General features: G+C 38.0%; 1 protein-coding gene across 1 annotated transcript in view; it reads left to right on the forward strand.

Moving 5' to 3' along the window:
• The window catches only part of LOC110103362 (kinesin-like protein KIN-7K, chloroplastic), a gene marked incomplete in the record, with an annotated part of 76,105 nt that extends 61,728 nt beyond the window's left edge, over nucleotides 1-14,377 (forward strand). Inside the window, 4 exon segments of the mRNA XM_020832035.2 lie at nucleotides 11,974-12,726; nucleotides 13,569-13,698; nucleotides 13,811-13,916; nucleotides 14,104-14,377. Coding sequence (XP_020687694.1) covers nucleotides 11,974-12,726; nucleotides 13,569-13,698; nucleotides 13,811-13,896 — 969 coding nt within the window.
• Nucleotides 14,378-15,176: the final 799 nt, after the last annotated feature.

Consider the following 15,176-nt stretch of genomic DNA (forward strand, 5'->3'; position numbering starts at 1 on the left):
GCACCTTTTTTTTTTTTTTGAAAATTCTCTCATTTCTCTCCATCTCTCTTTTTTTTTTATTACATATGAAATCTTATATATATATATATATCTTAACATTATATATATTTTAAATAATATATATAACTTATATTATATAATATAGAGAGAGGGAGGAAGCCCATTATCGCGCTAGGGCAGAGAGGCCGTCGGCTAGAAGCAGAAGCCACGCACGAGGTCGGCGAACCGAAGGGGCGGCGGTCTGGTCGGCGGCCTGGAGTCGGGTGGTTGAGTCGCCGGCGGGATGAAGAGGTTTGGAAGCCAGGCTTGTGCTGACAGGAGGCTAGGATCGGCGGGAGGAGGTTGGACCTTGCATGCGAGATGAAGGATTGGACGCAGACGAGGAGGCTCGGCTTGCTCGACGGAGGCAGGAGGGTCTTCGACTGAAGCCGATATAGAGATCGAGTGAGATATCGCCTGCTGGAGGTAAGTCCCGAATCCTCTCTTTTTTTTGTTCTCTTCGGTTCTAAGAGCCTGAGGGTGCGTGTGTATGCCTGAATGAACCGAATGAGAGGGATTTATGTCGTGAGTGAGGCGGCTTGCAATTTTTGATCGAACAATTGCTTCGTTTTGGATCGTGACGTGGGACCGACAGAGGCTGTTGTGTCGTTTGGGGCTTCAGTCGGTGGGGAGCGGTTGTTACAGTAAACAAGTTTTATTCTATTTAAAGGGTTTCATGACACTAACCTATGTATCTCTTGACAATAGAATGTTTCTATTATTTCGTACTATTTTTAGCATTGTTGATTTTGAAAAATTAAAATTTTAGGGTGTTGTATATGATATATTTTATAAATTGATGTTTAAAGAGTAGCTTGGATGCTTTTAGGTGTAATTATCACTTCATTAATTTGTGTTAACCATAGTTATTTATTGTTAATATTTGTTTTTAGTCTAGTTTTCCAAACAATGCATCATTCTCTGGAGCCCTGTGCTTTGAAATCTTGCATGCGTGTGTAGTTCTTTTGTGTCTAATCAACAATGAATCTTTTATTATTATTAAATATCAAATGTCCACTTCGTTATTTCATCGTTGTTCTTGCTACTCCCAATCTTATAGTTTGTCTACTGGATTGCGATTGTTTTGATAAGGTTATTATTCCCTAAAAAAGTAGCTTGTCCAATTTTATGTTTTCATTCGTTTTATAAACTCCGAGGACAACCACATGCTCTTTAGAGAAAATAATAAGTTTTGATGTATATTTTTTGTGGAACATAATTCTTAAAAATGGATTCATATGATTATTATTTTAGAAATGATGATTATCAATGGATTGTGGTGTTCACTTTTTTGTTTTATATGATATTGTATTCTTGTGTTATAAATAAAGGCCTTTCAAATGAATGATACGCTAAATTCTCTTCACTATGGCTTCAAAGTAGGGTTGGAATCCCCAGCTAACTTGCCTTTCCTTCATTAATTCTCTCTCTCTCTCTCTCTCTCTCTCATTTTATTCTCCTCTGTTCTCGTAGTTTATAATAACACCTTCTCTTGATGACCCACACCCACTTTCTATGCTTGACCTCCTTGCATGATCTTTATTGCCGGCCTCCCCTCCACATTCCTTCATGTCTTTGTTCAGTCACAATATGGACACTTCACACCTCCGCTATACACACTAGTCCTGTATGAGATGCTTGCTCTTGCTTTGATATTTTAATGTTCTTTGACGCCCTTCTTCATGTCAGAAACTCTCATGTCCCCAATCTTCTACCTATGATCAGCCGCAGTAATCATCATCCTGTATGTTGTCAGGAAAAATACTAACTATACCTTGACTTCCCAACATATATCCGTCGACTTCTCTAGGTTTTCATCTTCCTCTAGTGGTTCTATTGACTATATTGATAACTCTCCCTCATGATGAATATGTTAGGTTTACAGTGATAGGGGTCTCCATCAATATCTTAGTATGTCTCCTCCTCAGGATCTATTATTGTTTTCTTTGTCAGTATATTTTGATTTTAGATTCAAGTGCGTCTTCACTTATGACAGGTGATTTGTAATTGTTATCTTCGATGGTTTTCCATTATTTTTGGGTAAGATCTGTCCATCCTTACCAAAATCCTACTCTTTTGGATGTGTTGTATATTCTACACTTTTTAGCAAATTTATTAACTGTACAGTGTCTTTATGCACACTTGTTTAAAACTTCTATTCAAGTTATTGTGTTTTTCTGAATGTCAGCTTGAATATGGTTATTGGTTGGGGCGTTGAATCTTGACGTATCTATTAATTAATGCTAGATCCTTCATATGCCCTTACCCCATCTTTTACTTCCTATCAATGTCATTGATGCTTAGGCTATCCCCTTTTCGTTCGATTTCAGTAAGTTGTCATCCCTCCTTGCTCATAAATTTTAATGCTCTGCTTTGTCTTAGGTAAATAACAGTGTTTATTTTTCTCATTGTTTATTATTATTTATTGGGTTCTTCCCTTTGAGTTAGTTTGTTTCCATATTTGGGTTTCAAGTTATATTCTGACTCACTTAAAGGTTTATTACCTTTTTATTTTTATTGATAATCATTCTAGAGTAGCATGGGTGTATTTATAAAAGTGTTCTTTGGAAGTACTTGATGTATTCCACAAAATTTATTAAGAAATTAAAATAGGGATACCTATTTCAATTAAAGTTTTGCACATTGCTAATACTTTCAAACACATTTAAATCTGATTTTGTAATTTTTGTCATGAAAATAATTTTTTTTCACCAGTTCTTATTTATATATATATATCAACAAAATGGTTTAGGAAAGCATAAAAATTGTCATGTCCTTAATGTTGCTAGGACGCTAATATTTCACATGAATGACCCTGGTCTCTTTTGGTAAGTGTTATGCCGCCGGCCCAGGAAGGGCTGGTTGGACCGGTCTTCGTTTATTCCCGCAAGCCCAAACAGAGGGGGGGGGGGGGGATTTGGAGGGGAAATTCTTTGATTTTCAAAATCAACTCACCTCCAATAATGAAAGGATGGAAGGGAAGTTTCCCGTGATGGAAGAGATGCTAAAGAAATTGCTTGAAATGAAGACCAATCCGGCGACATCGGAAGTACGAGAGACCACCGACGGCCATGGCATGGGAGGAAATCCGAACCCGTTACGGGGGAGGAGGAATTCGGAGGTGGAGTTCCTGGAGGAGGAGAATGATATGCCCCCTCTAGAACCGAGATGAGTAGGGATACGACTAACGGGAGGCTGATTTTGTCGGAAGGAGGGAAGAATTCAATCGTCGAGGTGTTGATTTTGAAGGGTGAAGGGAAGAATTTCATCGCCGAGGTGCTGAATTCAAAAGAATTCAGCATCGAGGGGCTGATTTTGAAGGAAATAGGGAGGAATGTTATCGCCGAGGTGCTGAATTTGAAGGAATTCAGGGTCGAGGTGATGATTTTGAAGGGAGAAGAGGAGAGTATGAAGAGGGATTCGAGTATAATCGTCGGAGTGATGATCGGGAAACTTGGGGGGCTCTTCCCTTTCGAGGAATGGGAGGTTATGGAGGATACCGGGGAAATGGAGGAGATCCAAAGGTTAGGAAGCTGAAGATGCCCATCTTTGAGGGAGAGGATGACCATGGGTGGATTTATAAGGTGGAGCAATATTTTGCTGTTAATGGGTTGACAGAGGAGGAGAAATTGACAGCGGCGGGAATGTGCTTGGAGGGGAAAGCCTTAGCCTGGTATCAGTGGCGTGACAGACGGGAGCCTATCCGAAGCTGGCGGGAGTTCAAAGAATGCTTACTAGAGCGTTTCCGAGCCGATGGGGGAGGAGACTTCTATGAGCAATGCTTTGCCCTTATCCAGGAAGGCACGGTGGCAGATTACCGGGACAGGTTTGAGTATCTGGCTAGTAGGCTGGATCATATCTCGGAGTCAGCCTTGAAAGGGAATTTCATGAAAGGGCTGAAATCAGAGATAAGAACAGCAGTCAGAGTGTTGGAGCCAAGGAGTTTAGGCAAGGCCATGGAGATGGCCCAGTTGGTGGAAGACCAGAAGAAGTCTGAAAGAGGGACTCGGGGAAACTATTCAGAGGATCGTACAGGGCGACGACCACTTTTTTACTAGCAAAGAAGCAGGCCCCTTAAGCATGAAGGAAGTACCCAAGGAGAAGATGGGAGGGGGAGGTAACGGTGGGTAGTTGAAAAAGCTGACTGAGAAGGAGCTGCAGGAGAAAAGGGCAAAAGGGGTGTGCTTCAGGTGTGATGAGAAGTACATACCGGGGCATATGTGTAGGGACCAATCTCTTCAGGTTCTCCTCGTTTGTGAAGATGAGGAAGACGAAGAAGGAGGTGGGAGACTGGGAGTTACCCCGAGGTGGAGGAGGAGAAGTTGTATATGGACGTATCATAAGTCTCTCTGAAACACTATGAAGGTGAAAGGAGATATCTCTGACCGTGAGGTTGCAGTGTTGATAGATAGTGGGGCAACACAATTTCATTTCCACCCAGATTGTTGATATAATGGGGATGGAGCTGGTGGATACGGGAGTTTACGGGGTAATGATGGGCACCGGGAAGGTGAAGATGGGTCGAGGAGTTTGTCGAGGAGTAGTGCTGAAGATTCAAGGTATCCATGTAAAGGAAGACTTCCTTCCTATGGAATTGGGGAGTATCAATGTCATCCTTGGGATGAAATTGGATGCAAACTTTGGAGGAGACCAAGGTCAATTGGGGGGCATTGAGGATGGAGCTGGTGATAGGGGGAAGAAGAAGGGTGATCCAAGGGGATGCTGGGCTGACCAAGGTTGGGGTGTCACTCAAATCCCTGATTTGGACCATCCAGGAGGAAGGGGGAGGCTACTTGGTGGAGTTACACCGATTGGAAGGGATCAGAATTGAGGAAGAAGGCACTATCCCCTCCTCAGTACAGCCTCTCGTACATCAGTTCAGCGAGGTTTTCCAACCTTTGCAGGATTTACCACCCTAGAGGGAACTGGAGCACGCCTTTACTTTGAAGGAAGGGGAGACACCTATCAGCGTCCGTCCTTACCGCTACCCTCAGATTCAGAAGGATGAGATTGAAAAGTTGATCCGGGAGATGTTGGAAGCAGGAATCTTCATGCCAAGTGTGAGTCCTTTCTCCAGTCCAGTCCTCCTGGTTAAGAAAAAGGATGGGAGCTGGCGTTTCTGTGTGGACTACAGAGCTTTGAACAAGGGGATAGTGCCAGATAAGTTTTTAATTCCACTTATTGATGAGCTCTTGGATGAGCTTTATGGGGCAGTATTGTTCTCTAAGCTGGATTTAAAATCAGGTTACCACCAGATCAGGATGAAGGAAACCGATATGCCAAAAACAGCATTCAGGACACACGAAGGGCATTATGAGTTTCTGGTGATGCCCTTTGGGTTGACTAATGCTCCTGCTACTTTCCAATCCTTGATGAACAGAATATTCAAGCAGTACCTCATGAAGTTTTTTCTGGTCTTCTTTGATGACATCCTAGTGTATAGCAAAACTATAGGGGAACATTTGGAACACTTGAGGGAGATTCTGGAAGTCCTACAGGAGCACCAGTTAAAGGCTAATTTGAAGAAGTGCAGTTTTTCCCAGATAAGTGTGGAATACTTGGGACATGTGGTGTCCTAAGGAGTGGTGGCAGATCTGAGTATAATTGAGGCAATGCAGAATTGGCCAAGGCCTATGAACATAAGGGAGTTGAGGGGTTTCTTAGGGTTGACTGGGTACTATCGGCGATTCATGAAGGGGTACAACTCCATTGCTTGACCGTTGACTGAGCAGTTAAAGGATAACTTCCTATTGGGAGAGGCAGTAACTCAGGCCTTTGAGAAATTGAAAGAGGAAATGACGTCATTACCAGTTTTAGCTCTCCTGGATTTCAGTCAGACCTTTGTGGTGGAGACGGACGCATCCGGATAATGACTTGGGGCAGTATTGATGCAGAACAACAGGCCTGTAGCATACTTCAGTCAAGTGCTGTCAACTAGGGCAAGATTGAAGTCAGTGTATGAGAGGGAGCTGATAACCATTTTCTTAGCGATTCAGAAGTGGCAACCCTATCTTTTGATACGACATTTCATCGTCCGGACTGATCAGAGAAGCTTGAAGTACCTGTTGAAGCAAAGAATGATCACTGAGGAGTATCAGCAGTGGTTATCCAAGTTATTAGGCTATGATTTTGAGATACAGTATATGCCAGGCTTGGAAAATAAAGTAGCTGATGCTTTATCCAGATGTGTGGGGGAGCTTCAAGAGTTAGCTGTATCAGTGTCACTGATGGTAGATTGGGGAGCCATCAAAGAGGAGAGCATGCTGAATGAAGAGCTAAAGAAAACCCGGGAGGATCTGATGAAAGACATGAGCAGCCATTCAGGTTATTACATTGAAGGGGAGAGATTGTTGTATCAAGGGAGGTTTGTAATGCTAAGAACCTCAATACATATCTCTCATATGTTACAGGAGTTCCATGGCAGTGTAGTGGGAGGTCATTCTGGGATACAGAAGACATATAGAAGGCTGGCATCTAAGCTTTACTGGAAGGGGATGTATAAAGATGTGGAGGAAATGGTGGCGAGATGCGAAGTGTGCCAAAGGAACAAATACATGGCTATGGTTCCAGGGGGGCTACTGCAACCCTTGGCACTTCCCAACAGAGTATGCGAGGAAGTGTCCATGGACTTCATCGACGGCTTACCACGATCAGAAGGATACACTATTATCATGGTGGTGGTGGACAGACTCAGTAAGTATGCACATTTTATCTTATTGCGACACCCTTACACCGCTGTGTCAGTGGCAGCAGCATTTATCAGGGAAGTGGTTAGACTGCATGGAATTCCTGAATCAATAGTGTCAGATCGAGACAAGATGTTTCTCAGTCAGTTTTGGAGGGAATTGTTCAGGTTGCAAGGGACCATCCTCAAGAGAAGCACCGCCTACCATCCACAGATAGATGGGTAGACAAAGGTAGTAAATCGAAGTCTGGAGACTTATTTGAGGTGTTTCGCTTCTGAAACACTGCGGATGTGGGTGAAGTGACTGCCTTGGGCGGAGTATTGGTACAATACATCGCATCATTCTGCCTATCAGATGATGCCCTTCAAGGTGCTGTATGGAAGGGACCCCCCACACCTAGTGCACTTTGGGAAAGGAAATACACAGGTCTCTTCAGTTGAGCAGTATCTGGAAGAAAGGGACAAGGTGTTAGAAGATTTGAAGAAACATCTGCTGAGGGCTCAACAACTCATGAAGAAGTAGGCAAATTCACACAGAAGAGACAGGTAGTTTGAAGTTGGGGAGAAAGTCTTCCTAAAACTACGACCTTACAGACAGAGGACAATGGAGAGGAGGAATGAGAAATTGGCACCAAGGTATTTCGGCCCCTATAAAGTGTTGGACAAGATTGGAGCTGTGGTGTATCGATTGAAGTTGCCCCCATCAGCTACTATACATCCAGTATTTCATGTATCACAGTTGAGGAGAGCTATTGGGGAGCATGCCGTTAGTACGGATTTACCTGTGACACTGACTAAGGATTTAGAAGTGAGAGCCTTTGGAGCTTACAGGCATAAGATCAGATAAAGATGGAAACAAAGAAGTGCTTATTAGGTGGAGAGGCCTTCCCGACTTCGATGCTACTTGGGAGCCAATGGAAAGAATGAAAGAGCAATTCCCTTCCTTTCACCTTGAGGACAAGGTGAGTTTTTGGGAGGAGAGTATTGTTATGCCGCCGGCCCAGGAGGGGCCGGTTGGACCGGTCTAGCCTGGACTGGTCTTCGTTTATTCCCGCAAGCCCAAGCTGGGTGGAGAACAGAGCGGGGGCGGCAGCCCTTGTGGGCCCAAACATTAATTGTATTAAACTTTAGGAGGAAAATTTTGAATTAAGGGGCTGTTTAGGGATTTTTAATTATTCCTTTTGCTTTAATTAGGGAGAAGGGTGTGAGGAGGGGGGCATCTTGAATTTGAATCTTATTTGAGATCTAGGGTTTGTTCTTGGGCTCTTGGCGTTGCCGGAGATTGTGGAGAGTATTTTCTTCCTCACGAATTGAAAGAAAATTGTATCTTGCAAGTGCTTTTCATCTACTAGTGGAATACAAGTGTTTGCTTCGATTTCCTACGAATTTCTCTTAAGTTTCTCTCAGATTTTCCACTGTTTGGGCTGTTTTCTCTTTGCGAACAGCAGTTTTCCTCTATGTCTGTACTAATTTTGGGTAGGTTTATTTGCGAATTCAAGTATTTCTTATCAGTGAGATGTGGTCTTAATTGCGTTCTAATAATGTCTTGTCCACACTAGTCAACCATCATTCATCCAACACCACTCTTTCTCTCAACGTACCATTTTTCACATGAATGTCCCTAGTACTGGCTGTCTTTGTTTGTTAATGTTTTTCATTTGTACGATAAAATCTTTTCCTGTCCCTTTCATGCATTTCTCAGGTGCCAAAGTAATATAGATTTTGTGATCCCTTTATCAAATATGTTTACTCTTTGGCTGACATGATATTTCATTAGAGTACTACCATCTTTCTTGATATATCTGCTGGATCCGGACCATTTCTTTCTCTTCTTCTTGTTGTCTCACTCCTTTATAAATGTACTTAAGGTGACGTTGACCATCACCTCTGATAACAACTCATATCTTCTCTTCTACTTTAACTGAGCTTCTATCACGACTTGATTTGGAGACTCGAATTAGCGAGGTGGAAACAGGCTGTCAAACGGTTAATACATTTCATTTAATAATATAAAACACTTAATAGACTAACATCCAATATTTAACTGAAGAGCCACTAAAATATATTTTCAATTTGAACATACATAAGCTAGTACGTATCTTTTTTCATTTGGTCTCCTTCTTATGTAGGCAAATTTTCTTTGTTAGCCATTTATTTCTCAGAGGATTTATATGAAATTTTAATTTAACATTTTGAATTTTCATAATAAACTCAGTGGATGTTTATAGCTTATAATATAATAGTTAATCATACATAAATACAACCATGTTTATTTGCCTTTCTTTTTTTGGTTAACATATACATAAAGATTTAATATAAATAAAAATTTCAATAATCTGCATTTTAATTTATTTATTCTTTTTGCTATTTCATTAATTTTTTCCCTTTTTCCTTTATTATAGGAGCATCGTCAACATTTTGTACTAATGAACGTACAATTATTTCCAATTTTCATTTACATTTTCATTTCCTTTTTCATTTAATGTGCACGGGTACGTTGCATCCCTGGCCAATACCATACGATGGTGAAGTCTTGTATTTTCATGTATGCACCTTTTTCCTTTTTATACCTTTCATTTTCTTTTTATTATTCATTTAGTTTATTTTATTTTCCATCACCTGTCATATTAATTTGTAAATAATTTATATATTATGAACTTTCAGTCTTTCTCAAATTTATTGCATATCAAACATTTAAATTTCACAAGTACTTGAGCATGATATAATGTTTAGTAATAACAATAGAATAAAGAAAATGAATTTGCTATTTTATTCCTCTTTTTGATTCATTTTGTACGTTAAAAATTTATTCAACATATATTGCCGCGACATAGATTAATTACAATAAAATGAAAGGAAATTGTAATTGATATAAAACAATTTTAATTACCCACTTTGATTACTTTTATACTTTCAATTTTTTTCCAGCTGCTTGAGCTTTACAATAACCTTCCTTAATACAGTACTTTAGTTCCATCAAAGATTTTTCAGACTTCCACTCTCCATGATACAATAAATATCACTAAATATAATATTGAACACTCCACTTTATAAATTCAAATTTCTATTCTTTGAAGATAATCAAACATTATATTTAAATAGTTTTCGTTGTTTACCTGAAAAGTTTCTTCTTTTTTTTACTAAGTCAAGATTTTCACCAACGAACTTTCTTTCTATTGAATAACGATATGCTACTATTTCGATCAGAATCAGAATTGAAATTTACGCATCTATTTCATTTCTAATTTTAAATAAGACAAAAAGGGAGATTAAAACAACTTACTTCCTCTTCCTCCTTAATTAGGTCTGGTTCAACTGAACCAGCAAACCCGGTTCTTACAGCATCTCCTCCAAAGATTGAGCCTCCAGATCTATATCTTCCTATTGAATTATGACGGCATAAAATGATAATGACTTCAAATCTTATAGATTCATATATGTCCTTTATCCATTTGCCCTCATCGTATAGTCATTTTGCTATGTTCTTGTTTGTTGTTTTTATTCCTTGGATATATCTAGAAGCACTGCCAAATCTTCTAAGATATTCAATATGGATGATTATGTGAATGCCGCTGATAGTCTACAATCTCCATATATGAGAATTGGTTACCCATGTTACGGGGTCAGACCAATTGTGTCTTTTCTTTATGGGAATTGGAATTCCCTTCATAGTTGATGTTATAAGCATGAATGCTGTTGCATGTAGGGGTGTCAAAACGGGTCGGGTTTGTGTCTAACCTGAACTTGACCTGCCTTCAGCTGACCCGACCCTGTTATAAAAACAGGTCGAAAATCCGAACTTGAAACCGACCTGATTCGGGTTCAGGTCAACCCAAAATGACCCATCAACCCGATTTTTCAAATTTTTGGCATTTTTGCTATTTCAAATTTATTTAAGTAATTCTATTAAAATGTAAAATACTGAAGTACATATAATTATTTGATTATTTGAGCAATTAGAAATGAAGACAAAATACATTTACAAAATACTAACACTAATTGTTAAAATACAAATTACATATTTACATTTATAAAAAATAATGCTAAACATAAATTACATTTACTAAATACTAATATACATTACAAGATTACATTTACATTATTATACAAACATTGAAACAGTGAAACACAAAGGGTTAATAAACCTTTCTTTTCTGATTTAAATTGAAAAGTTCAAAATTAAATGAGCTTGCGTTGAAATTGTTCTTTCATGCTTGGAATAACATTCTTCACATAACAAAAATATTATTGATGACAATATTATTAACTTTAGAACTGTTATGCGTCAAATAGATGATTTTACTCGTTGCTATTTCACGTAAATAGTGGTGTTATTTAGAATGATGATCATCCATCTGTGTACTTCTTTTATATTTGTATTAGCTTCAAATCTTATAATTAATTTGTTATATTATTTGGATATCATCAAATCAAGATCAAATATTGTTCAGTAGTTGGCATTTGATAAAAATATTTATTACACATATATTAGTGGAAGCAGACAGCCCCTTAGTAATTTTATACGGATTTAGAGAATTAATAACGTGGGTAAGAAAAAAATAATTACGAGCAATTATGCTTCTTTACTAAAATTAAATATTCACGTTTATCATTATATTACCTCTCATGGAGAGACATTATACAACAAATCTCTAATATAAGTATGTTTTACAATTCTTTAATGAGATTCCAGTCATGGTTAGGTTCTCAATTCAACCTGAATCCGACCCGATTTTTAAAATGGGTCAATTTTTTAAACCCAAACCCAATCCATTGGATAAACAGGTAGACCCGAACCGGACTTTATTGGGTCAGGTCCGGGTCGAGTTTCTGATCGGGTCAAATTTTGATACCCCTAGCTGCATGTTTTTTGTGCTCTTTTAATAAACTGAAACGATAGTGTGCCTGCAGTACTATGAAAACTGTACTAATCGTCATTTCAGATGAAATGAATGTAAGACTATATTTGAGCGTGGATGCATTGATAATGCCTCTATATAATTCCATCTTTTGCTCATGCGATATTACTAAGTCCTAATTAAAGTGCAACTTTTCGCCCTCTTTCAATATTGATATTATGGTTTTCAATCATTTTTTGTTTAGATGTGAATATTAATTGATCATCTTTGTCACTGTTTATGCATAGTACTCGTTCTATATCTCATTGAATTGTTTTCTTCGTGAACTAGTTTTTCTCCCACAAACATTGGTAATGTGGGCTCTATTAATGTTGTCTTGGGCCTTGGCAGGAGTTTGAAAACAAGAAGCTAAATCTTGAGCGAGTTCAGGTTGTTGATCAGAACCATAAGCTACTTGCTGAGAATCAGAAATTGTCTGAAGAGGCTTCTTATGCAAAGGAATTGGCATCAGCTGCTGCTGCTGAACTTAAAAATTTGACTGAGGAGATAACCAAGCTGTCCTTGCAAAACGCCAGACAGGCCAAAGAATTATCCGCTGTTCAGGAAGTTGCGTTTTCTATATCTGCTGGTGGTGGCATTCGTAAGCTTTCTGAAAACAGAAATGAAGGGGTTAAACTAGGGAGAAAGGGTCGACCTTCTAGTAGAGCTGGTGTTGCTAATACAATATATGATGATACTGGGAGCTGGAATCATGATTTGGATGATACGAAGATGAAGTTGCAGGCAATGAAACAAAGAGAAGCTGCTTTAGAAGCTGCCTTAGCTGAAAAGGAACTTTTAGAAGAAGAATATTACAGGAAATTTGATGAATCAAAGAAGAGAGAAGCTGCTTTAGAAAATGATTTAGCGGGCATGTGGGTTCTTGTTGCTAAGCTGAAGAAAGGAGTTTTAAGTGAATCAGAATTAAATGTCAATGGATTGTCTAACAATGGACTAGACCTAGCTGATGATCAGAAAGAAAACAAAACTGAGTGCGACTATGGTCTTTTGAAAGATATTCAGTTAGCAAATAAGCAAGTTAAACCTATGAATGACCAGTTTAACCATAATCCTGAGTTGGAACCTATGCTTTCACGGTTGAAGGTAATCATATAGATCTTTTCTTATATATATTTGAGAGCTATAGGAAGATATCTAGAACTATATTTATCAAATGAAAAAAATAATAATTTTTATGCGTGCTTCTATTTTTTTCTGCAAATTGGTTAGTCTCGACTTCATGAATTTGTCCTACCAGATGCCTGATGAAGCATTTGAAGTTTATTAGTTGAAAGTTGAAACTCTTGTATATGTTTGTCTTGCATAATTCAATTACTTTTTTTTTATTAAACCGATAAAACTTCTTAAAAAACATGAATCTACTTTGAATGAATGCAACTTTTTTTTGTATTTATCTGGCTTAGATATTGTAGCATATGTAAATAGATCTACAAGTATGCCTGCAAGGCAAGGTTTTGTTTTGTGTGATCTTGTATTATCCGAGGATTTGATCCGAGAAAAACTTTAATGCATCAGCAAGCAAGGAGTGTAGACAATCTTTTTAGTACTTTTCTCATTCCAAAAATACCTGGTGAGCATATCTGTGAAAAGGTTGGAGTAGCTCCAGTGGAAGATAAGATTAGAGAGTCGCCTTAGATGGTTCGGTCACATTAAACGGAGGCCTTCCAATGACCCGGTTCGGAAAGTTGTGGTATTAGATTTGACTTATGTTAAGAAAGGTAGAGGTTGACCTAAAAAGACTTGGTTAGAAAATATTAGAAATGATCTTTCTTTATTAGATTTAAATGAGAATTTGACTTTTAACCGGACCCAATGGCGAAAAAGGATTCATGTAGCCGACCCCACGTAGTGGGACAAAGACTTGATGTTGTTGTTGTATTTTTATGTTTACTTTTTGCACTTTTGGTCAATTATTCTACATACAGGCGCGTATACAAGAAATGAAGGAGAAAGAACTATACTCATTGGAAAATGATGATAAAAATTCTCATGTGTGTAAGGTATGCTTTGAATCGGCAACTGCTGCTGTGCTTCTCCCATGTCGGCATTTCTGTTGTAAGTAATCTTTTTTTTTTTTTTTCTTTCTTTTGTTTTAAGTTTTCAATACATTTTAGCATGGTTTTTGTTGTATCTGATTTACTAATCACTGGCATCCACTTCTCTACAGTATGTAAGCCCTGCTCGTTTGCTTGTTCTGAATGTCCCCTATGTCGAACAATGATTACGGATAGGATTATTACTTTTACATCTTAAGACCCGATACTTGGCTAAAGGTAATGATTTAGGCTTCGTTTGGGATGGCTTTCTTACTACTTCTTAAAGCAGCTTTTTAATATAAAAATTTAAAGCAGCAGTAAAAAAGCCGTTCCAAACAAAACCTTAGTTTGCATGATACAAGTTCGTTCAGAAACTTCATCAAGCATGTTTTGCAATCTAATGCATATATTGTTTTTCTTACAGGACCTTTTACTTTCTTTAGACCCATGCTATCTATCAATGACATCCTATTCTTTCTGTGCCTCTACTGGAAGGAATTTTGAAATCCTCCTACGCGTTAATAGTTGTAATTCCATATCATTCTTAAAATTTCTTTTAGTTTGTTCATGCTATGTTAGTTTCTTTCATGTAAAAATTTAAGCTGTGGCTTCCTGCATATATGTATACGAGTACAATACCCAAATTTTAGGGGCAATCATTTAAAGAGAAGTTAATGTAACTTCTTGCTCCCCTATTATGTTCTCTCCATCATTTTTATTTTATTTAACTTTTATTTCTGTTTCTTTATTTTCCATTTTTTTTAAATTTTCCCTGATATCACAACTGAGAAAATAGTATATGATTTCTACAATAGTTTTATAAGTTACTTTCTCTATTAACAACTTTGGAAAATAAAAAAAAAAAATATTTTGGGTTTTGCATGTGTAGGCTTGTAATGTTGCATAGAAATGTATTGTTATTGTCTTTTAATTGTGGGTTAAGTCAAATGTTTAACTAATTTGATATTAAGCTGGATCATTTTATGGCATATCATCATCAATTTGTTTAGTTATTTATTGAGAAGTTTGTTGTTTTGCATCGTTTATGCCCAATTTCGTTTAGGAGTTGAACCAAAAAAGTCCACATTTTTTGGCTCACTTAGGTCTTATTAAACAGTCTAGGACTTGTAATTATCATATATATCAAGAATAAATGAATAGTTTGAATTACATGTCCTCTGACCACCATCACTTCATTATGGTCATCGGAACATTGTCACTCGATTATTGTCCTTGAAGTATCATTGTCCGATTATAGTCCTTCGATCATCTTTGCCTTTCTATGGCCCTTTGATTACCATCACTCGATTACAATCGTCCAATCATCATAGCATGACTATCCCTGTCACTGAATATAGTTTGTGGAACACCTTTTGATTATGGTGGTTTGATCACTGTCATCCCACTAAAGTTCTGGAACCCCTACTATTCATTTACAATCTTCTTATCATAGTTGCCTTTGTATAGTGTTCTATCCTTCGTCATCCACCAAATACG

This window comes from Dendrobium catenatum, unplaced genomic scaffold (genome assembly GCF_001605985.2).
Source record: "Dendrobium catenatum unplaced genomic scaffold, ASM160598v2 fragScaff_scaffold_1297, whole genome shotgun sequence".
Taxonomy (NCBI): domain Eukaryota; kingdom Viridiplantae; phylum Streptophyta; class Magnoliopsida; order Asparagales; family Orchidaceae; genus Dendrobium; species Dendrobium catenatum.